The 25,568-nt window shown below is 43.5% G+C and overlaps 1 protein-coding gene across 4 annotated transcripts in view; it reads right to left on the bottom strand.

The window, feature by feature from the left end:
* The window catches only part of CUEDC2 (CUE domain containing 2), a 59,266-nt gene that overhangs the window by 3,866 nt on the left and 29,832 nt on the right, over positions 1-25,568 (bottom strand). For 3 of the 4 annotated variants that reach the window (XM_073685769.1, XM_073685768.1, XM_073685770.1), the window contains 5 exons: positions 19,733-19,794; positions 18,515-18,621; positions 15,259-15,426; positions 9,828-9,880; positions 3,086-3,146 (listed from right to left, as the gene is read on the bottom strand). In XM_073685769.1, the coding sequence (XP_073541870.1) occupies positions 3,086-3,146; positions 9,828-9,880; positions 15,259-15,426; positions 18,515-18,621; positions 19,733-19,794 (451 nt within the window). The remainder of the gene's footprint in view (positions 1-3,085; positions 3,147-9,827; positions 9,881-15,258; positions 15,427-18,514; positions 18,622-19,732; positions 19,795-25,568) is intronic. The other variant, XM_073685771.1, reaches the window with a different exon arrangement.

Here is a 25,568-nt window from a genome sequence, read left to right as displayed (position 1 = left end):
ATCGCAGACTCCCATTTTGGACAATCACAAATACAAATACCGTATTCCATGGGTGTGGTGAACATTCATGGACTTTAATAGAGGGCAAGTTGACAGCAGAGCGCAGCAGGAGCCGTGCTGTGGATACAGCGTGCGCGCTATTAGGGAGAATGAATGGTCACTGCTCCGCACGTACGCAGTCCCGGAGTGGGGAGCAGTGACTATTCCGGCACAGAGCAGGACACAGCGCTGGAGGAGAGAGGACGTGAGTATAATTGTTTATATGCAGCACGACAGGGATCAGGGGGTGCCAAGCATACCAGGATGAGGGGGGCCATACATACAGGAATGAAGGGTGCCATACATTCAAGGATGAGGGGGGGGGCATAAATACCAGGAAGAGGAATGAAGGTGCCATACATACCAGGATGGGTGTGAGGAGGTGCGATACATACCAGGATGGGTGTGATGAGGTGCCATACATACCAGGATGGGTGTGATGAGGGGCCATACATACCAGGATGGATGTGAGGAGGGGCCATACATACCAGGATAGGTGTGAGGAGGGGCCATACACACCAGGATAGGTGTGAGGAGGGGCCATACATACCAGGATGAAGGGTGCTATACATACCAGGAAGAGGGATGAGGGGGACTATGCATACCAGGATGGGGGATTGGGGTGCCATGCATATCAGGATGGGGATGAGGGCCACATATAACAGGAAGGAGGGGGGCATATATACCAGAATGGGGGATATTAACAGAATTGGGAGACATCACCCCTATAACAGTGTCAGCAGCAAACTCCCCCCCCACCCCTCCCTTAACAGGGCATCATGACCACAATTTTTTGCTTACATTTTTTTCTATTTTCCTTCTCTAAAACCTTTGTGCGTCTTATGGTCCGGTGAGTCTTCTAGTCCGAAAAATACGATATGTCATTATATTATGGGCCATTTTATGAACTATCTGTATTATCCATTTTTTTCTCCAACTGGGGTATACATAACATCTGTACACTAGTGTTGAGCGAGTATGTTCTATTAACCCTTTCGCCGAGTATGCTCGGGCCGAGCTCCGAGTATTTATAGCTGCTCGGTGTTATGTTTGAATCGCTCTCGTGTGCATGATTTGCGACTGTTTGACAGCTTTATTACATGTGAGGAATGTCTATTTCTTACACATTCCTCATGTGTAATAAAACTGTCAAACAGTCGCAAATCATGCACACGGGAGCGATTCAACCAAATCACCGAGCAGCTGTAAATACTCGGAGCTCGGCCCGAGCATACTCGGAACAGAACATACTCGCTCAACACTACTGTACACATTTAGGGCTCATTCAAATGCAGAATTTTTCTCGCATGTGAAAAAACTGAAACAAAATCAGTTTTCATCACAGTGCTGGATACAATTTTCATCCATTTTTGATCAATGTGTCCATTTTATATTAGCAGTATGACACCGGTCTTTCTTGTTTAAAAAAAAAAAAAAAAGTAGTCCAAACTTCTTCTACCCATTAAACTGTAAAACATGAATGGCATTAGGATGACACAGGACTGGCATCCATGTGCTGTCCATTTTTTTTCAGGGACCCATTGATTTGAATGGGAGAATTTGATCCATGAAATGGATCAAAAATGTAAATATAAATCCAGTGTCACGCCAGGTGTGGGAAAGACTTAGTGAACACAGAGGGCAGAGGAAAAGGAAGCCCAGACTCTACGGAAAGGGGGGAGTTTAGACCTCCTAGTCTGGTCTAGTGTCACCCTGTCTCAACTACTGTCAATATATTGGCTCCTCGCAAATCACCGCGCACCCGTGCCTCGCCCTGACTTTCCTTGGCATATGGCTAAGGCTAGGGAAGGGAGGAGATGAGCACTAGTCGATCTCCACTAAACTCTATAGAAAACAAGAGTAGAGAAACAGGGGGAGATTGTTTAGCTTTAGACGACTCCAGACAAATGAGCATACGTCATCAAGCTCCAGAGAGGACGAAGAACTGCTTGCTAAGCCTTCACAAGTAGTAATGAATATAGCCGTCACCTCCCTCTCAGACACACCAGGTATTTTATACACCCAGGCCAGAGAGCTAATTACCAGAGGGAGGTAGGCACTGGGTCCTAGAGACAGCCAGCCTCTAAGAAGATGTCTGTAAAGCCAAACATAGAGATCTTCTGCAACCAACTGCAAGGCGACTGTCTGTCACCTCTGACACACCCGTGACAGCCTGCACTCCAAGTATAATGATGACAAACGTATGAGCGCTGCATCATAAGTACGGTAATGCAATTCCATAGAGCAGAGTGTACCCTAATTATGAAGGCCTGTTTGGCCTTTGTGTCATTACACGGGATACCCCTAATCTGTATACTGCTCCTTCATATTTATTATTATCTATGGACACTGATGTTTCTGATGAAGGATTGCTTTTGGCCAAAACATTGATTATTCAGTGGATGAATTTGTATCATTAAACACGTTTGTCATCATTATACTTGGAAATTAATATTCACATTTTATGGTGGTGTAGAATCCTATCCGTGTGCTCACAATCCAGAGAGTGCTGCGCAGCCTATTTCTTTCTATGGATCAAAAATAGACAGCACTATTTTTTTTTTTTGGAAACAAATTCTGCAAAATAACAGGGACTTGTGGACATCCCCATAGACTACAATGGTTGTGTGTTCTGTGAAAAACATGGATATTACACGTATGTGAAAAACTGGAGTCTGAGTGAGGCCTAACACAGATTTTTTTGTAGCATACATCGATTAAAAGTGATGTTCATATTTTGACATATTCACTCGCTAATGTAGCTGAATTAGAACTCCTTCCTTTACGTTATGGGTGGGAGTTCCCCCTTTACAGGCCACACGTGGACCCTGCATACACCGTCGTGCATATACATGTAATGAGGGCACTTATCAATGGATCTGGTGCTGCATTTCTAGTTTCTACCCATTCACTTACACGCTAGCCCAGAATATTTGATAACATTGAATTAATTATCTATAGATAATAAAAGAAAGAAAAACAAAGCGACAGTGCTACGTTTGGTCGTAACACTTGATTTTGGGCTGTGACATGCTGTTGCTCTTACCTCTTTAGGCATCAAAGGCTTGTGAGTTTTTTTGTCATCGTTGTCATCAACCAACATGTATCTGAAGACCATAAGAGAAGCAGAATTATCATATTCATACAAGTGTGCTGATCACAAGATCAGATCCGGCTTTCTATAAAGAATTCAATGTAACGCTGCACTGTTTCCCAGTCTATGAGTCAATTTAGGAAAGAGCGTTATAGTCAGAGTCTCAGGGGACAGATCAATAATGATCTCTTAACATTACTAAGAGGAAGACTACTATGCTTTTATGGACGTCCGATAGCCGAGGACTCCCATATGGTCGTATAACACTGGCCACAGCTCTTTGCTATACTTGATAAAGAAACGTGGGAAACTGTGTTTAATACCGGCTTAGTCTCCTTCAATCCCCTACATATCCCTAAACTATTGTGAGACGGCATATACACCGCTGTTGATGTTTGGAACGTAAGGGAAAGACATTAATTAACAGAATCTTTCTTAATCAAAGTGTAAAATAGCAGGACGGCAGGGAGGAGGGGGTCATCAATTGAATGGTCAGTAGTGTTGAGCGATACCTTCCGATATCAGGAAATATCGTATCGGATTGGATCGGGCCGATACCCAAAAAGTATCGGATATCGCTGATTCCGATACCGGAAACCAATGCAAGTCAATGGGACACAAATATCGGAATGAAAATAAACCCTTTCTTTCCTTGTAGGTTAATTCTACATGAAGTAAAACAACTAAGAATAATGTAGAATGACATGAAAAGCCGGCAATTCATCAGCGGCATTCACCGGTACCCGACAATTTACAACAGAAAGAATAGAGCTTCACACATAGATTAGATAGATAGAAACATGTCAGTCACATATATATGAAGTACAGTGACAGTGTTGCTTACAGAACTTGTCATTTAGTGTAAAGGATTTATTTAAAAAAATAATAGTGTTTTCGTGCACCGTCTCTTTAAAAAAGCCGGCCGGCAATTCAGCATCTGTACCCGACAATTTATAACAGACAGAATAGAGAATCACACATAGATTAGATAGATAGAAACATGTCAGTCACATATATATGAAGTACAGTGACAGTGTTGGTTACTGTACTTGTCATTTAGTGTAAAGGATTTATTTAAAAAAATAATAGTGTTTTCATGCACCGTCTCTTTAAGAAAGCCGGCCGGCAATTCAGCATCTGTACCCGACAATTTAGAATAGAAGGAATAGAGAATCACACATAGATTAGATAGATAGAAACATGTCAGTCACATATATATGAAGTACAGTGACAGTGTTGATTACTGTACTTGTCATTTAGTGTTAAAATAAAGGATTTATTTAAAAAAAAATTGGCGTGGGGTTCCCCTTAATTTTAGGCTCTAGCGGAGGTTAAGCAGACAGCTGGGGCAAATGTTTGAAGCCTGGGAAGGGGGTAATACCCACGGAGCTTCCCAGGCTACTAATATCAGCCCCCAGCTGAATACCTAGCCTTTACTAGCTATTAAAATGGGGGAACCCCCCCAAAAAAATAACGTGGGGTCCCCCCTAATTTAATAGCTAGCACAGGCTAGGCAGACAGCTGGGGGCTGATATTAATAGCCCAGGAAGGGTGCCATGAATATTGGCCCCCTCCCAGGCTAGAAACACCAGCCGTCAGCCGCCCCAGAAATGGCGCATCCATAGGATGCGCCAATTCTGGCACTTAGCCTCGCTCTTCCACGCTGCCCTGGTGCGGTGGCAGGGGGTAATAGGGTTGGTGTTGATGTCAGCTTATAATGCCAGCTGACATCAAGCCCAGGTTAGTAATGGAGAGGCGTCTATAAGACACCCCCATTACTAACCCCATAGTCAAAGTTAAAAGAAAACACAAACACCCAGAGTAAAGTCCTTTAATTGAAATAAAGACACAATTCTTTATTGTTCTAAATTAAACCATACTTACCGTCACGCCCATTCCAGCTGAAGCCAACGATCTCCTGCAATAAAAGAAAAATAATAAAGCAACCTCATCCTTACCTTTCGATGGTTCCCAGGACAGCTTCAGCTCTGCTACATCGAGATGACAGGCTGGACCGCAGCAGAAAGCTGCCATCCAGCCTGTCATCCCGCAGACACTGAGAAGCGCAGGCATGCTTGCGCTCCTCAGTGTCTGGCTGTGACGGCATCCAGATGAGCCGACAATGAACTCGGCTCACCTCATGTACGTCACTGACAGCGTGGGAGAATTCTCCTGCACTCAGCGCTTCAGCGTGAGAATTTTCCCACGCTGTCAGTGACGTGCATGAGGTGAGGTCATGTCCAATGAACTCGGCGCACCTCATGCACGTCACTGACAGCGTGGGAAAATTCTCACGCTGAAGCGCTGAGTGCAGGAGAATTTTCCCACGCTGTCAGTGACGTGCATGAGGTGAGCTGAGTTCATTGGACATGACCTCGGCTCATCTGGATGACGTCACAGAGAGACACTGAGGAGCGCAAGCATGCCTGCGCTTCTCAGTGTCTGCGGGATGACAGGCTGGATGGCAGCGTTCTGCTGCGGTCCAGCCTGTCATCTCGATGTAGCAGAGCTGAAGCTGTCCTGGGAACCATGGAAAGGTAAGGATGAGGTTGCTTTATTATTTTACTTTTATTGCAGGAGATCGTTGGCTTCAGCTGGAATGGGCGTGGCGGTAAGTATGGTTTAATTTAGAACAATAAAGAATTGTGTCTTTATTTCAATTAAAGGACTTTTTTCTGGGTGTTTGTGTTTTTTTTAAATACTTTACTAGAAATTCATGGCGGTCATGTCTAATATTGGCGTGACCCCATGAATTTCGGGCTTAGGGCCAGCTGATAATGCCAAGCTGGCCTTAACCCCTTTATTACCCAGTGAGCCACCGCACCAGGGCCCTGGATGAGTTGGGTACAGCGCCAGAAGATGGCGCTTCTATGAACGCGCCATTTTCCGGGGCGGCTGCGGACTGCAATTTGCAGCGGGTGGGGCCCAGAAAGCTTGGGTCTCCCTGCGCTGCGGATTCCAGCCCCCAGCTGCCTAGTTGTACCTGGCTGGACACAAAAATATGGCGAAGTGCCACACATTTTTTTTTTTAATTATTTCATGAAATTCATGGAATAATTAAGAAAAAAAGGGCTTCCCTATATTGTTGTGTCCGGCTAGGTACAAATAGGCAGCTGGTGGTTGGGGGCAGCCCGTTCCTGCCTGCTGTACCTGGCTGGACACAAATATAGGGCGAAGCCCCACATTAAAAAAAAATTGACGTGGGGCTTCACACTATATTTGTGTCCAGTCAGGTACAGCAGGCAGGAACGGGCTGCCCCCAACCACCAGCTGCCTATTTGTACCTAGCCGGACACAACAATATAGGGAAGCCCTTTTTTTCTTAATTATTCCATGAATTTCATGAAATAATAAAAAAAAAAAAAACGTGGAGCTTCTCCCTATTTTTGTGTCCAGCCAGGTACAACTAGGCAGCTGGGGGATGGAATCTGCAGCGCAGGGAGGCCCAAGCTTTCTGCCCCCCCCCCCCCACCCACTGAAAATTGCAGTCCGCGGCCGCCCCGGAAAATGGCGCGTTCATAGAAGCTGGATGCTGTACCTGGCTGGCATACAAAAATATGGCGAAGCCCACGTCAAAAGTTTTGGGAAAAATTTATTAAAAAATAAATAATAATTTAGGGACTGCATCTTTATTAAGTCCTCAAATGTCATTTAGTGTTAAAATAAAGGATTTATTTTAAAAAAAAATGGCGTGGGATCCCCCATAATTTTAGTCTCTAGCGGAGGTTAAGCAGACGGCTGGGGCAGATGTTTGAAGCCTGGGAAGGGGGTAAAACCCACGGAGCTTCCCAGGCTACTAATATCAGCCCCCAGCTGAATACCTAGCCTTTACTAGCTATTAAAATGGGGGACCCCCCCAAAAAAAATGACGTGGGGTCCCCCCTATTTTAATAGCTAGCAAAGGCTAGGCAGACAGCTGGGGGCTGATATTAATAGCTCAGGAAGGGTGCCATGAATATTGGCCCCCTCCCAGGCTAGAAACACCAGCCGTCAGCCGCCCCAGAAATGGCGCATCCATAGGATGCGCCAATTCTGGCACTTAGCCTCGCTCTTCCACGCTGCCCTGGTGCGGTGGCAGGGGGTAATAGTGGTGGGGTTCATGTCAGCGCCAGCTGCCATGAAGCCCAGGTTAGTAATGATGGGCGTCTATAAGACACCCCCATTACTAACCTACAAAGTGTTAAAAAGAAAAAACACACTACACCCAGAAAAAAATAATTTATTTGAAATAAAACACACCATTTTATTTAATTCTTAGTTTACTAAAAAAAAAATAGTTACCTGTCCACGTTCCTGCGCTGATCTCCCATGCACAGCTGTCACATCTGGAGATGGTGACAGCTGTGCATGGCTGCTGTAAGCTCACGCTGCCGGGAACACGTCCGCTCCCGGCAGCGGGAGCCACTGACTGAGGTCACCGGAGTGCATTCAGGCAGCGCAGCTCCGGAGACCTCCTTTACGGCAGTGCTGTACCGTGGGAATTTCTCACGATACAGCAGTGCCGTAAAGGAGCTAACCGGAGCAGCGCTGCCTGAACTCCGGTGAACCCTTACGGCCCCGTCATTCTAGCGGCGGCAGCGGTTCAGAGCGGTCACATTCTATGTGGCTGCTCTGAACTGGAGATCTTCGTGGGACACTCGTGGACTGCTACGGAGGGGTAAGGATAAGGTTGTGGTTTATTATTTTATATTTTATTACAGGAGATCGATGGCTTCGGGGAATTAGGTGTCTAGGTGAGTATAGGTGTAGTTTTTTATTTTTTACTTTATTTTAGGTGGCGATCAGCGGGGACAGGTAATGTATGAACTAATTTCTTTTAGGTAACCACTGGCCACCAATGACATGTATTTAAAATGTATTGGGGACACAGTAGGGCAATTTAAATAGCAGGATCAGTCTGATGGGAACTACTGCTCCCATCGAGCTGATCCTGCTGGCACGAGTGGACGGGGGACAGACATAGGCCGATGGGAGTAGTAGTGTCACATCGGCCTATGTCTGCCTGCACGCACAGACACCCCGCACACACACACCCCGCGCACACACACACCCCGCGCACACACACACCCCGCGCACACACACACCCCGCACACACACACACCCCGCACACACACACACCCCGCACACACACACACCCCGCACACACTAATCATGACGGGTCTGGGAGGTGAGGCTGACCTGTGCGACCGTGGGAAAGTTGATGTGAGTTCATGCAGTGAAGCATGAACTCACATGAACCCTCTGAGGGCACCGCGGCGACTTCAAATGAACAGCTGATCGGCATCACCTGATACCTCAGCTGTTCATTTGAAATAACCGGCGGGAAAGCGCAGCACAGAACGGGAAAGCCGGCGGTGAAGTCTTTTCACTGCCGGCTTCCCCGCCCGGGTCCTTCGCTCCTTGGTGCTGCGCTCCCCGCCCGGTCCTAATTTACGATTGGGATTGGAGGTGGCGAGGGGAGCGGAGGATCGGGGTGGGAGGCTGCGGGGAAGCAGTATGGGGCTGCGTGATTGTTTAAAAGCCGGCGGCTTTTTACTGCGCGCCGGCTTTTAAACAATCAGGAGAATTCTCCCACGCTGGGATGGCATTCTGATGACAGGCTGGATCTCAGCTGAGCGCTGCCATCCAGCTTGTCATCCTTCACAGACACTGCAGAGCGCAGGCATTATGGGAACTTCCGATTCCGGTATTCGATATTATAAAAGTATCGGAATTAAGTATCGGAATTCCGATACAGTGAATATCGGCCGATACCCGATATTTCAGTATCGGAATGCTAAACACTAATGGTCAGTACTCAGCAGCTGCTGAACAATGTATGGAACTGCGATGTGCCGCTCTATACATTGCTTATATCCGGCCACTGAGGGGTAGATAGCAGCTGATCAGTTGCGGAGTCGGGTGTTGGACTGCCACCAGTCTCATAGTTATGAGCTTTCCAATGGAAACATGTTTCTCCTCGGACAATTGCATTAATGGGAATCTGTCAGTAGGATCAACCCTCCTAAACCGATTACATGGGCATGTAGATCATAGAGAGTGGAATAAAATAGTACCTTGACATCTGCTCCAGAGATATGTTTTTCTTATATGTAAACAAGCTGTTAAGATCTATGGGCCGGACATAGATCTCCCTGAGAATCTGCCTCCAGAGGTTATTGTAAACGAAAGGAGGCGTTACCAGTGTGAGACATGTAATGACTGACAGTCTGCTCTCCTGATCTACATGTCTCACACTGGTACTGTCTTCCATTGTGTACAATAATCCCTGGAGGCAGATTCTGATGTAGATCAGTGTCGGGCACACAGTCCTGATCAGCTCATTTACATTTAGAAAAAACATGGATTTCGCTGGAATAAGATGTCGGATCAGAAATATCAAGGTAACATATTATGCAACATGCTATGCGCCATGTACGCGGCTTAGGAGGGTTGATCCTACTGACAGATTGCCTCACACTTTTCTAACCTCATACAAACTTTTACAAATATCACTAAAATATCTAGTTAACCTGATTCAGCACAAAAATAACAGAAGGGAGACTTATATCTGATCCATTAAAAAGAAAAAGGGCTGCTCAAGACCCCTGAACAGTCAGCTGCTAAAAAGATTGGTCATATTCACTGAAAATTGTGTATGTGCACCCGGCTTCCCTAAGAGATACAAACAGAAGATTTATGGTCAAGTACTTACTTCTGTAAAATGAATTCTTTCAGGTCTTCTTTTTTTGGTATTTTTTGCAATACCTAACAGAGAAGGATAATAGGTATGCATAACATTATTTGACAACACTAAAGGGGGTTTCCACGGTTTACAAATAAAGTATTTTAATGCTGAAATCATTTAAAAAACAAAATCACATAACATATAGCACACTTCTCGTATTGATTCTGCCCCGTCCCATGCGGGCACTCCTCAGTGTGGCATTACTGAACACAGCAGCCGGGTGCAGCAACCATTTGCATATGCCGATGTCACACGTCTTAAAGAGCACCTGTCAGCAGGATTGTGCTCAGTAAACTATATACACGGTCAGGTGGGCGACATTACACTCATCTTGTTTAATCTTTACTGTCAGTTTGGAGATAATGGTATGCTCGAGCTCTGGGGCGACCTGTGGGGGGCACTCTATCTGGTGCTCTGCTTACATATTCATCTGTATGCGCTTATAACAGCTCACTGATCCTTCACTGACCTGCCTCCTATTTTACCTAGCCCTGCACTACTAGATGCATTATGTAAAATAGGAGGCAGGTCAGTGAAGTCACAGTGAGCTGTCATAAGAGCATATAGATTAATATGTAAGCAGATCACCAGAGAGCGCCCCCCACAGGCCGCCCCGGAACTGACAGTAAAGATTACACAAGGACCGCAGGACTGATTTCATCAACCAAGGTATCATTTTAATCAGTGTAACGGCGGCCACCTGACAGTGTATGTAGTTTACTGCGCACATTCCTGCGCTTTAAATGCCACAGTGACTTGACGTCATGTCATGAAGTAAGTTTTGCAAAAGAGACCATTTACAGCATCATTTTGTTTATCTTGAATTTTAATCGAAGGATTTGATGTTTAAACCTAGCACATTAATGAAACCGGTCAGCTGCAGAAAAACTATTACCAGCAGGTATTGTGAAAATCTGCAAATAGCAGCGGCTACAGGGAAAAAATATGACGTTATATTGTTCCAACAGTTTCTCGCTTCAAGTTATTGGGGCGTTGCAGGGAGCAGTGACTGCTCACTACACAGTGCGTATGCTGCCCCATCAATACCATTTTGGGTTACAATGAACATTTTGGTAGCTCCTTATTGCACGTTTTAGGAAAATTTGGTGCCTGAAAAAACGCAATTCTGGTATTTTGATTTTTTTTTTGTCTTTGCAGCATTTACCATATGGGTTAAATAATGTTATATTTGATAGACTGGATTATTATGCAAGCGGCGAAACCAGATGTTTATTTAAATTTCTTTATTTTTACAGGTGATTAGACTTTTTATATATTTTTTTAGATTTTTAAATGCTTATTTATTTAGTCCTCTTAACCCCTTAACAACATTTGACGTACTAATACGCGTCTGTGCCCTGGGACTTAAGAGCCAGACCCATATTAGTACGTCATGGCGATCGCGCGCGCACACAGGCTGTGCGGGCGCGATCGCCGCCAGGTGTCAGCTGATTGTCACAGCTGACACCCGCTACTATGTGCAGGGAGCGGTCCTGCACCGCTCCCAGCACATTAACCCCCGCGATGCTGTGATCGAAGTCGATCGCAGCATTGCGGTGGCAAGGGGAGGTGATCGCAGATACTCACCTCCTCTTCCGGCTTCCAGCGCTGACTGCCGTGGCTTCCAGGATATTGCCATGACGACCCGATGTCGTCATGACAACATCCAGGTCACCAGACAGCAGGAAGATTATTTGGACATGCGCAGTGCATCTCCAAACAATCTTCTCCCTGTCCAGCGCTGACAGCCTGCATGGCACAGGGATGGTGCTGCATTCCTGTACCATGCAGGCGATCAGAGAAAAAAAAGTGAAAGTCCCACAGTGGGACAAAGTAATAAAGTATTAAAACTATCAGAAAGTGGAAAAAAAAATAAAATAAAAAATAATAATCCACCAAAAATAAAAATATAATGTACCCATCAATAAATATTATTATAAAAAAAAACAAAAAAAACAATAAAAGTACACATATTTGGTATCGCCGCGTCCGGAACAACCTGACCTATAAAACTGTCCAACTAGTTAACCCCTTCAGTGAATACGGTAAAAAAAAAACGAAGCAAAAAACAATGCTTTATCACCATACCGCCAAACAAAAAATGGAATAACACGCGATCAAAAAGACAAATATAAATAAAAATGGTACCGCTGAAAACGTCATCTCGTCCCGCAAAAAGCAAGCTGACATACAGCTCCATCAGCCGAAAAATAAAAAAGTTATAGCTCGCAGAATAAAGCTATGCTAAAAAATAATTTTTTCTATAAAATTGCTTTTATTATGTAAAAGTGCAAAACATAGAAATACGATATAAATGTGGTACCGCTGTAAACGTACTGACCCGAAGAATAAAGCTGCCTTATCAATTTTACTACACGCGGAACAGAATAAAAAAAAAAAAAAAACAAAAAAACAATTCCTGAATTGTTGGTTTTTGTTTATTCTGCCTCCCAAAAATTGGAATAGAAAACGATCAAAAAATGTCACGTGCCAGAAAATGGCAACAATAACTACGTCAACTCATCCCGCAAAAAACAAGCCGTCAAATGACTGTCTGCCAAAATCTGGAAAAATTATAGCTCTCAAAATATGGCGATGCAAAAACTAGATTTTACAAAAAATGCGTCTTTTAGTGTGCGACAGCTGTCAATCATAAAAACCCGATATGATTCTGGTATCGCTGTAATCGCACCGACCCGAAGAATAAAGTCGTCTAATCACTTATACCGCACAAGGAACGGCTTAAAAAATAAACTCTCAGGTTAGGGTTGTGCTACGGTTGGGGCTGGGGTTGGGATTTTTTTCAAAAGTAAGAAAAAAAGATGACGATATGGCGACTAGTGTTGAGCGCAAGTGCTCGCTACTTGAGTTTGCATCGGGTGTTCTGGTATGCATTGAGTATCGTGGGTATTTGAGTGACATGCTCGAGTCTCCGCCCCATATGCTTCACGGTCCAAAAAACTTTGCGGGGATTGCCTGCCATGCACGAGCGATCCCCGCATGTTTTTTTTTTGGGCGTCTAATAACCGTGAAACATCCGGGCGGGGACTCGAGCATGTCACTCGAGCACACGCAGTACATGGTGCATACCTGAGTACCCAATGCAAACTCAAGTAGCGAGCACTTGCGCTCAAGACTAATGACAACTTATTCAATATGATGACCTAATGTTATCAAATTCTGTGTCGTACCTCTGGGTTCAAAATGTTCACTATACACCTTAATAAAATCCTTGAGGGGTATAGTTTCCAATTCATAAAAATGAAAAAGTGTTTTTTTTTTTCACTTTTTCATTTTTACAAATCAATTTGTGAAGCACCTGGGGGTTCCAAGAGCTCACTATGCATCTAGATAGGTGCCTTGGGGGGGTCTAGTTTCCAAAATGGGGTCACTTGTGGGGGAGCTCCAATGTTTGGGCACACAGGGGCTCTCCAAATGCAACATGGCGTTCGCTAATTATTCAAGCAAATTTTACAATCAAAAAGTCAAATGGCGCTCCTTCCCTTCCGAGCCCAAACGTGCGCCCAAACAGTGTTTTTTCCCCACATATGGGGTATCTGCGTGCCCAGGGGAAATTGCACAACAAATTTTGGGGTCCATTTTTTCTTGTTACCCCTGTGAAAATAAAAAAAATTGGGTCTAAAGTAACATTTTTGTGAAAAAAGTTAAATGTTCATTTTTTTCTTCCACATTCCAAAAATTCCTGTGAAGCACCTGAAGGGTTAATAAACTTATTGAATGTGGTTTTGAGCACCTTGAGGGGTGCAGTTTTTAGAATGGTGTCACTTTTGGGTATTTTCTGTCATAAAGACCCCTCAAAGTGACTTCAAATATGATGTGGTCCCTAAAAAAATGGTTTTGTAAATTTTGTTGGAAAAATGAGAAATCGCTGGTCAACTTTTAACCCTTTTAGCTCCCTAACAAAAAAATGTAGGTTCCAAAATTGTGCTGATGTAAAGTAGACATGTGGGAAATGTTATTTATTAACTATTTTGTGTGACATATCTCTCTGATTTAAGGGCATAAAAATTCAAATTTTGAAAACTGCAAAAGTTTCAAAATTTTCACCAAATTTCTGTTTTTTTCACAAATAAGCGCAAGTGATATCGAAGAAATTTTACCACTATCATGAAGTACAATATGTCACGAAAAAACAATCTCGGAATCAGGGGGATCCTTTGAAGCGTTCCAGAGTAATTACCTCATAAAGTGACAGTGGTCAGAATTGTAAAAATTGGCCCGGTCATTAACGTGCAAACCACCCTCGGGGGTTAAGGGGAGAAAAACTATCACCAGCAGGTATTGTGAAAATCTGCAAATAGCAGCGGCTACAGGGAAAAAATATGACGTTATATTGTTCCAACAGTTTCTCGCTTCAAGTTATTGGGGCGTTGCAGGGAGCAGTTATAGTGACTGCTCACTACACAGTGCGTATGCTGCCCCATCTATACCATTTTGGGTTACAATGAACATTTTGGTAGCTCCTTATTGCACGTTTTAGGAAAATTTGGTGCCTGAAAAAATGCAATTCTGGTATTTTGATTTTTTTTTGTCTTTGCAGCATTTACCATATGGGTTAAATAATGTTATATTTGATAGACTGGATTATTATGCAAGCGGCGAAACCAGATGTTTATTTAAATTTCTTCGTTTTTACAGGTGATTAGACTTTTTATATATTTTTTTCGATTTTTAATTCTTATTTATTTAGTCCTCTTAAGGGAGTTGAACCTTGCATCACAGGAGTACCAAAATGGCCCAATGCTGCCATGGTAAACCATCGGATTCCTGCGATTGCATCACGGGGCGCTGATGGCAGCCCACGAACGTGAGCGCCAGCCGCATTGTTAGACACAGATTGCTTGCTATTTAATTTAGCCGGCATCTGCCGTGTGTGAAACAAGCTCTACCCATGAACTGGCTTCATACACGGGGATCCACTCCATGACAAGTATATTTGCTAAGGGGTAAAAGGGGTGAATTCACCATTACATATCACATCCACTGTATACATGATAAAAAATAAATATTTGCCATTTACATGTCATTTAAAAGCAGTCCAATTAATTAAGACATTTTCTTACATAATATGGTGCTAAAGTAACATGTCTGTCCATGTAATGACCTGCATGCTGTTTCTGTTGTCAGCTCTGCAGTAACCAATGATTCACTAAGCAGTGATCAGATCATTACATGGACCTGTGTATTACATTTGCGTTCCTGTAGGGGTACTGTAAAGGTCGCTTCGGGTTTTAATTGTGTTTGAAACCAAGAAAGTGAAATACATTTTCTGCTGGCTGTGCAAAGTTGTTAACCTTCTATCAAAGATCACTCCTCTCTGCAGATTGGGAAAAGATGATGATAGTGTATTGTGTGTTGATAAGTCCCTGACACTCACCTGAGCTTCTGATGGATCATCCAGAGTCACCTCTCCTTCCACTATAATCTGTACAGCATCTTCTAGGTTTCCTTTAGCCATAGAGAGCACTTTCTCAGCTTGACGCAGTGAACATGCTGGGAACATCTCCAGAAGAACATCTGCATTATTTTTTGTACAACGATCTTGCTTAAAAATATAAAAAAGTAATGGTGTGAGTGAGTTACTGCTTGCAGAATACTGGACAGTATTATTGACAGAATTAAGATCCTGCAAGATACATATAAATACTACGGTATGCAGACAGTCACCAAATCATACTAGTATGTAGGTCTGACAGTTGTGCATCTGATCACCCTAAGCCACATTCACACGGTCAGTATTTTATATCAGGACTGGGAGCCAAAACCAGGTGAGGAACAATCAGAGAAAAGGTACAATGGAAACAAGTCACCTATTCTGTATTTATCACCCACTCCTGGTTTTGACTTACAAATACGGAGATAAAATACTGTCCAAATACGTTGTCTAAAGCTAAGTTCACATGAGTGTATTTAACCCCTTTACCACCAGGCCAATTTTTACAAATCTAACCACAGTCACTTTATGAGGTAATAACTCTGGAACGCTTCAACGGATCCCCCTGATTCTGAGATAGTTTTTTCGTGACATATTGTACTTCATGATTGTGGTAAAACTTCTTCGATATCACTTGAGTTACTTTGTGAAAAAAACGGAAATTTGGCAAAAATTTTTGCAATTTTCAAACTTTGAATTTTCATGTCCTTAAATCAGGGAGTTGCGTCACACAAAATTGTTAAAGAAGTTGTGCACTACTTTATATTACCCCCCCAATGTATCCCCCCGGGGCCCCTAAGACTTTTTGTAAATGCCTTATGTTGCTAATAATGCCTGTGAGCGGCACTATCGGTGGCCGTTCACAGGCATCACATAACCCCGCATCTGACGTCACGACAAGTGAGGAATGAATCGGCACTGGGGTCCCCGTGGTGGCTGCTGGGTTGTGGGCGGGGTTACCCTGCGTCACACCCAGCATCCACTGCGCGCTTTCGCAATGAATGGGGAGAGGCAGAGCGCGAGGTGGATGCTGGGTGTGGCGCAGGGGAATAACCCCACCCACATCCTGGCATCCACCTGGAACGCAGAAGACAGAGACCCCCGGCTGCTGCTAGCACTTGTTGTGACATCAGCGGATGTCAGAGCCGGAGGTCACGTGGTGCCTGTGAGCGGCCACTCACAGGCATTATCTGCAACATAAGGTATTTACAAAAAATCTTAGGGGCCCCGGTGGATACATTGGGGGGGTAATATAAAGTAGTGTACAACCCTTTTAATAAATAACATTTCTCACATGTTTACTTTACATCAACACAATTTTGGAACCAAAATTTTTTTGGGTTAGGAAGTTATGCGTGTTAAAAACTGACCAGCGATTTCTCATTTTTACAACAATATTTACAATACTGGTTTTTTTTTGTTTGTTTTTTTTTTTTTTTTTAGGGACCACATCACATTTGAAGTGACTTTGAGGAGCCTTTATGACAGAAAATACCCAAAAGTGACAACATTCTAAAAACTGCACCCTTCAAGGTTCTCAAAAACACATCCAAGAAGTTTATTAACCCTTCAGGTGCTTCACAGGAATTTTTGGAATGTGGAAGAAAACAATGAACATTTATTTTTTTTTCACAAAAATGTTATTTTAGACCCAATTTTTTTTATTTTTGCAACGGTAACAGGAAAAAATTGAGCCCAAAATTTGTTGCGCTTCTGCTCCTGCCTAAGCAGATACCCCATATGTGGGGGAAAACCACTGTTTGGCCACATGGCAGGGCTCGGAGGGGGAAGGAGTGCCATTAGACTTTTTGAATGTAAAATTTGCTTGAATAATTAGCAGATGCCATGTCGCATTTGGAGAGCCCCTTATGTGCCTAAACAGTGGAAACCCCCCACAAGTGACACCATTTTGGAAACTAGACCCCTCAATGAACTTCTCTAGATGTGTGGTGAGCACCTTGAACCACCATGTGTTTCACAGAAGTTTATAACATTGAGCCGTAAAAATAAAATTTTCACATTTTCTCCAGCAAAAAATGTTTTTTCAGCCCCCAATTTTGCATTTTCATAAGGGTAACAGGAGAAATTGCACCATACCATTAATTGTGCAATTTCTCCTGAGTACGCCGATACCCCATATGTGGGGGAAAGCCACTGTTGGGCGCACGGCAGAGTTCAGAAGGGAAGGAGCACTGTGTGACTTTTTGAATGCAAAATTGGCAGGAATCGAGAGCGGACACCATGTCGCGCTTGGAGAGTCCCTGATGCGCCTAAACAGTGGAACCCCCCCACAAGTGACCCCATTTTGGAAACTAGACCCCTCAAGGATTTTATCAAGGGGTATAGTGAACATTTTGAACTCAGAGGTACGACACAGAATTTGATAACATTAGGTCATCATATTGATTAAGTTGTCATTAGCCTTGAGCTCAACCTGCAAAGTCAAGTAGAGAGCACTAGCGCTCAACACTAGTCGCCATATCGTCACCATATTTTTTTTCTTTACTTTTGAAAGCGGGACAGCTCCTGGCACATAGTACTGGGTGTCAGCTGTGAGAATCAGCTGACACCCGGCGGCGATCACCCAGCACAGCTTCTGTGCGGGAGCAATCACATTGTGAGTAATAGTCTGTACCTGGTACATAAGGCCCAGGGCACAAGGATGTACTATAACTGACAATATCAGAAAGGGGTTAAAAAAAAAACAGAAAAACACCAGATTTTCATCTAGAAAAAAAAAACAGATGATTTTTCTTCAGTATTGTCATTAATATACAATCCATATGCGGTCACATTTGGTCCATATGACAAAACTGTCATTTCAACAGCCCAATTGAATAGCATTAGTCCTTGTGCCATTTGTCAATTTTCTTTCACAGACAGCACTCGGACCGAAAATACGGTCGCATGAAGGTACCCTGTGAGTAGTCACAATTTGTCAGTATTGTGAGACACTGAGATTACACCATATGTAAGCACAATGAAGCTTGTGCCATGTTTTGCTCATCAGGCACCGAGTGCTTTTTGTAGGCGTCAGGCTTTTCTGGACTAGACAACTGTTTTAATTGAACAAAAAAGTGCAGTTTTAATGGTGATGTAAAAATTTATCAAAACTGGTCATGTTGCAGGTCCCCCCGGCATATAGCAAATAGCAGAATTAAAATGTTTAACATTAGTGTGAACGTAGCCATGAGCTCACCTGGGCTTCTGCTCCTTCAGACACTACGGGTAATCCGTTTTCTCTTGGTTCAATGCCACCAGATTCTTTAGACGTCGGTGAAGTCTCAGATGTTACAGTTAAGCGTTCTTCACGAAAAAGTGAAAACACATTTTAAAACTGGAGATGCAATTTGAACCCTCAATATATGCAGTAAATGATTTGTGACTGTGTCCTAAGAGGTATTATAAGAAGCATGTGGTGGGCATACTGCTCAGATCCCCACCCGTCTCCAGGTTTCCTTTTCTTGCCAGGACAAATGTGATTGTTGCATTAAACCACTGACTGCAACACATGATATACAACAGGAGCAGCTAGTTATTAGCCATATCTGTCACATGGCTGTCCTGGCTGGAAGGGAAACTAGTGAGGATCCAGGCAGTGTTAAAAAGTAGGGGCAAGGAGAGGTAAAGTAAGTTTAATCCATGTTTTGTTTGGATATGAAGATATCCACCTTAGCACTTTTGATCACTAACCTGTTTCCGTGGAAGTGATCAAAAACCCACTGTGAGTGACAATCTTTTCTTTTTTAACTACTCAAGAAATAGTTGGAGAACTGATTTATTTTCTTGTCTGCTATGGAAAATATGTAATATGATGTTACTGCAAAAGTATCTGTTTTATTACAGAACCTACTATTCACGATACTAGTGCAGAAAGCATTTACCAGCAAATATCATACACGCTAAATAAGTCTGCCATTGTATATTTGAGAGTTATAGTTTTAGAGCAGACAATATTTCTACTGGCGCATCCTGCACAAAGCGGCAGATCAATGGATTTATCCAAAAAAAAAAAAAAATATATATATATATATATATATATATATATATATATATATATATATATATATATATATATATATATATATATATATATATATATATATATATATATATATATATATATATATATATATATATATATATATATATATATATATAAGGGGTTGTAACCCTGACTGACATAGCCGTCCCAAAAAGCCTCAAACAAATGTAAAACCAAGAGGAAAAAAAGTGTGCAACGACTAAATAAATAGAAGTTGATCAAAAATCTTTTTATCATCTTTTATTTATTTTGTCCTTGCACACTTTTTTCTTCTTGGTTTTGTAAAAAAAAATAATAGCCCCCCCCGTTAACATATCATAAAGTGCTCAAACTATATGAAATTATCCACAATATTAACTACATCTAACTTACCATTATTCCGAGCTTCATTTAGCCGTCCTGATAGCTCAAACATCATCTCATAAACCGTTTCGCTACAAATGAACAGACCAAGTTACTCATGAACCAACAAAAACTGAAGCCTGTAGACCTCTCACATCTGCACCAATTGTATTACTTTTTTGCTAGCCGAATAAAATGAGGTCATTGGACAAAATGTCCCCTATAAATAGTAATGCAATAAGTTATTCTTTTTAGGAGACCCCGCAGAGAACATGAGGACATTGCATTCGCTTACTGACCGTCTCCATTCCGAAGCCTTACTTGAATGGTTTAAACAGCGGCGTTACAGAAGCTAATAAGCAGCGTATCACCTATCCTTTTTGATTTGCTAATTAGAACCAGGCACTGATACATTTTTTTTAATCCAGGTTTGTTTTCCCATTATAAATTTTTTTAGTCTTTTTGTACAGGATTATTGGGGCAGTTATCTTGCCTGAGCTTCCGCTCTAAGCCGAGATTTGCTTTATAACCACTAGATGGACAAAAGAAATATCACCTAGGGGGCAGTCAGACGGCTGTATAAATCGCACCGTGATCGGAACGCAGTGCACGGACTGGCCGGCGGCTCTACTGACCCGAGAGTGACAGCTACATAGAAATACACAAATCTGTCACACTCGGGTCAGGAGAGCCGCCGGCCAGTCCGTGCACTGCGTTCCGATCACAGTCTGATTTATACGGCCAACTGACTGCACGCTTAGAAAACAAACTGTTGCCTTCTACAGGCATGCTCAGAGGTCACTGAGCAGAGAGGGGAAAAAAATAATATGTGTGCATCACCTATTGTCAATAATAAGTCCCATGTTATCTATACATACACGTGTTACCTTTCATTGTAAAGGTATATTCACACATGGAGTTTTTCTGCAGCCAAAACCTTTACTTATTGCAGTAAAAACGTTTCTTATAAAAACACTGCATATATGTTATATTTCATTTTTTTCTTTTTCAGCATTTTTGCTGTTTCTCATTATTTTCAATGAGTAAAAAATGCTGCAAAAATTGACATGCTGCAGATTTTCAAAAACACTGCAGTGCTCAAATTCAGTCAGGAAAAAAAAAAGCGTGTACATTAGATTTCTGAAATCTCATTGCTTTTCCTGGTACAAGCAGTCTCTGGTTCTCTGGTTTACGAACTAGATACTGTTTGGTACTTTTCTTCGTAACCTGGATATGTAGGTAAAGTTGGAACAGGGCTGGGGGAAAAAAAGGCAAAACAAAAAACACTAATACCTCAGCACGCTGGCCGCCACGTGCTCCTCTTCTTTCTGTCATTTGGCATGCCACTTCTCCATAGGCCATGACTTATGGGTGCATCCAGGCCTCATAGGTTTACTGTGCAGTCTCCTCCGGGGCCTGGGCACAGCCAGAAGTCTGGGAGATGTGGCATGCGACGGAGGAAAAAAAAAAAAAGAAAAGAGAAACGGCCAGTGAGCAGTGGAGCAAACAGAGAGGGGAGTATTTATTATAAAAAGAAAAAAAAAAAAACAAAAAACATAAAAATCTCAAACTAATACTCATTTCTCCGGTGGGCCCACCGATCCTCTTCTTTAAGCAGGTGCACTGCACCGCCGTTCTTTTCACTATAGGATGAAAGTCGATGCACGTTATAAGATCGCAACGTTAACAGAAGTCTGGTAGATATGGTGGAAAGAGGAGGAGGAGTGGACGGTCAGCAGCTGGACAGCCGGGGAGGTGAGCAGTTGTTCTTTTTTAAACCAATACTCACCTCTGCGTCCTGTCCACTTCTTTCCGTTGTCAGGTGTGCCACATCTCAAGCATCTTTATTATAGGCCAGAACTTGAGGCACAGTGAGCTCCAGATTGGGCATGGCTGGGAGCCTGGCCTATAGTGAAGAGGCTGGAGATGCGGCATGCGACAGTGCAAAGAAGTAAACTAGACAAATGGAGCAGTGAGGTGAGTATATTTCGGACTATAAGACGCATTTTTTAATAAGAAAACTTTTGTTAGAAAGTGTGCGCGTCTTATAGCCCGGAGACAGCTTCCTGTGATGGAGGAGAGCGCTTTCACCTAGTCCTCCCGGATCACAGAGAGCTGCGGTCTCCCCTCCTGTCTGACACTGATCTATGTGATTGGTGCAGAGCAGGAGAGGAAGCTACCAGGACTGAATGGAGGCTGCAAGAGCTGAGCAGCAGCAGGACCTTCTGCATCAGTAATTCCAGGACCTTTCAGGTCATGTGACTGATGACATGACATGAAAGGTCCTTGAGTTAGTTGTGCAGAAGGTCCTTCAGCTGCTCAGGTCATGCATCCTCCGTTCAGGTCCCGATCAGGAACTTCAAGATGTGGTAATGTATAGTGAGTGCATTGAAATGTGCATGTAGCAGAGCTGTGTGTCTATAGATGTATATAATGTAGGGAAAGAAAAGAGGGAATAGCTATGTGATTAAAATTTAGCTTTTATTTATTATATATAAAATGAAAGTTTCTTGTGCTTAGAATTATTAAAAATAATAAGGCATCATATCCTCAGTACTTTGACTGAATGTATACTGGATCACTGTTGCATGCTGATCAATGGTATTATCTGCTATGGGTCTGCGAGCCACTAAAGTCCCAGTATGCAAGTAACAGGGTATTATGAAGCTTAGGTAAATTCTAGCCAAGGTCTGTTATATCATAGAATTGGCCAGAGGTAGAGGATTATTGATTGTCAGCTGTAATAAAAAGTGATGCAGTAGCTCCTGCAGTGAACTTCAAGGAAGTTTTAATTAATAGAAAAAATGTTTTTCCTATTTTCTGCTATCTAAGCCTGGTACGTCTTATAGTGCAAAAACAGCGAGGCTACATACCTGTGGCCGGTTTTTCCTGAACCCATGACAGCACACCTAGAGAGAGGGATCCGCCCCATCAAGGACAGGAAACAGTCGGAAATAAAAGGGTGGTACCTTTCTCTCGCTATATAACACCCAAAAAAGTTGGAATCCTCTGGCGTGGAATACCGATCCCTCAATGAGAAGGTCTGGCCTCTCTGGTAGGACCCAGGGATCTGAAACCGACATTAGAAGAAGAAGCAGGGAGAACCAGGGTCTTTTTGGCCAAAAGGAGGCTATAAGAATTATCCACGCCCCATCCTACCAAATCTTCCTCACCACTGCCAAAACCATTACTAACGGGGGAAAGGCATACGCCTTCCTGAACGTCCATGGAATCTGAAGGGCATCTACTGCATGGGGATTTTCTGTTTGGTTTAAGGAACAGAATCTCTCTACCTTCCTGTTTGCTCTTGTGGCGAACAGGTCTATGTCTGGTTGCCCCCATAACTGGACAATCCCTCGGAAGACCAACGGGTTTAGGTTCCACTCCCCCTGTCTTAGGGTATGGCGGCTGAGAAATCTGCTCTTGCGTTTTCCACCCCCCCTTATGTGTAGGGCACTGAGGGATGGGAGATGTTGCTCTGCCAGATGTAGGATTCTGTCTGCCACAGTCAGAGAGCGTGACCTTGTTCCCCCCTGGTGATTTACATAGGCTACGGTTGTCCGATTTTCGGAACTGACCTGGACATGATGACCCTGAATGTGAGGAAGGAAGTCTATCAGGGATTTCTCCACTACCCAAAGTTCTTTTAAGTTTGAAGATGCCCCCATCTCGTGGTATGCCCAGTGACCCTGTACTGAGAGCTCTGCTAGATGACCCTCCCCCCATCTGGAGCTGCTCGCATCGGTTGTAATCACACGGTCTACTGGTCTGGACCACTGTATGCCTGAGGTCAGATTTTCCCTGTTTGTCCACCATGAAAGGGAATCTACAGCTTCTAGGGAAAGAGATGGTTTTCTTTCTAAATGCCCTTTGAAGGATCTCTGCGCTATGCCCCTCAGCCCATCTGACTGCTGGGAGACAGGCTGTCATGGAGCCCAGAGGGACATTGCCGGAAACTCTATGGCCTTCGAGACTAAACTGATTACTTTGCGGACTTTGTCTTCTGGGAGGAAGCAGGCTTGGAGACGAGAATTCAGGATTAGACCCAGGAAGATTTGAGTCCTTAAGGGGGTTAATTTTGATTTTTGGGTATTTATCAACCATCCTAGATGTTGCAACACCGCCGTGACTTCTAGAAGTCGACTGGAGCAGTGGACTTCTGATTTCCCTCTTACCAAAAAGTCATCTATGTATGGAACGATCACTACGTTTTTGATTAGTAGAAAGGCTGTTACTTCTGCTATTAATTTTGTAAATACTCTCAAGGCTATGGAGAGGCCGAAGGGTAGGGCAGTAAACTGAAAGTGCCTCACATCCTCCTGAATGAACAGGGCTCAGATATTTCTGGTAGTCTGGATGAATTGGGACATGATAATAGGCATCCTTCAAGTCTATTACTGCCATAAAGCAATTGTGGTACAAGAGCTTTATTGCCGAGCTCACTGACTCCATTTTGAAAGTCTGGTTCTCTATCAACCGGTTTAGACTGTTGAGGTTGATGATGGTCCTTAAGGACCCATTTAGTTTTTTTATCATGAATATAGGGGAATAGAATCCCTTCCCCCTTTGTGATATCGGAACTTCGAGAAGGACCTGTTTCTCTACTAGCTCTAATATTTCTGACTCCAGAGCCATCTGTTCTTCCTGGACCTTCTTCTTAGGGGTAATCACAAAGGTCCGGCGAGGAATCTGGCTGAACCGCATCTTTAGGCCACCACTCAATATTCATAATCCAGGGGTTTGATGTAACGGCTTCCCATGCTGGAATAAATTGGGAAAGCCTTCTCTCTACCTCCGGTCTTGCGTCATTGGGAACATTTCTTAGTATTGGAGGATGGTCCTCCAAACATATAGCCTGACTCCTTTTTTTGATTTGGACTCCCATCTCCTCCTGTCGGGCGACCCAGATTAAATTTTCTTCTCCGAAAACTAAAATCTTTTTGAGTCCCCCGAGAATCCTGGGAAACCTTTGTTCCTATCGCCAGCCTTCTATAAAAGGTCATCCAGCTTCTGGCCAAACAGGAGTCTGCATTCACAAAGGAGGGAACATAACTTATGTTTAGATGGTAGGTCACCTGGGCAACTCTTGAGCCACAAGGCCCGTCTGGCAGCATTAGATAAATTTGCTGATCTAGCCGAGAGACTAAAGGTACCGTCACACTTAGCGACGCTACAGTGATCCCGACAACGATACGACCTGGCAGGGATCGTTGCTGCATCGCTATGTGGTCGCTGGTGAGATGTCAAACAGTCAGATCTTCCCAACGACGCAGCAACGATACGGCGACCCGTAGCGACCTGTATAAAGATGCAACGCAAATGCACGCCTATGTGTCTCAGTTCTGAGTCGCCAACGAGGTCGTTGGTAAGGTGTCAAACACACCGATGCATGCTACCCAGCGGGACCTCAACGATCAAAAAATGGTCCAGGCCATTTCAACAAGACTAGCGATCTCACAGCAGGGGCCTGGTCGCTGCTACGTGTGCTAAGGTCGCTGTTGCATCACAAAACCTGTGACTCAGCAGCGATCTCACTAGAGATCTCGCTTAGTGTGACGGGGGCTTAACTGAGTCCGCTGAAGAGTCTGCCAGGAAGGCTGATGCTGCCTGCATTAGGGGCAGATTAGAAAGGATTCTATCCCTAGGGATCTTTTTATCCCTAAGCTGGTCTTCTAATTTTTGGAGCCACACCATGAGAGATTTTGCAACACAGGTGCCTGCTACCGTAGGCTTCAGGCACCCTGCTGCAGCTTCCCAAGTGTGACATAGAAAGGAGTCAGCTTTTTTATCAAGGGCATCTATTAGGACGCCTGAATCCTCCAAGGGTAGGGGTGATTTTTTGGACGATCTGGCAACTGCCCCGTCA

This window comes from Phyllobates terribilis, unplaced genomic scaffold (genome assembly GCF_046119375.1).
Source record: "Phyllobates terribilis strain yellow unplaced genomic scaffold, ASM4611937v1 Scaffold_5__5_contigs__length_657084704, whole genome shotgun sequence".
NCBI classification, from domain to species: Eukaryota; Metazoa; Chordata; class Amphibia; order Anura; family Dendrobatidae; genus Phyllobates; species Phyllobates terribilis.
Note: the sequence above shows the minus strand (reverse complement) of the source record. Positions and strands in the feature narration are given on the sequence as shown.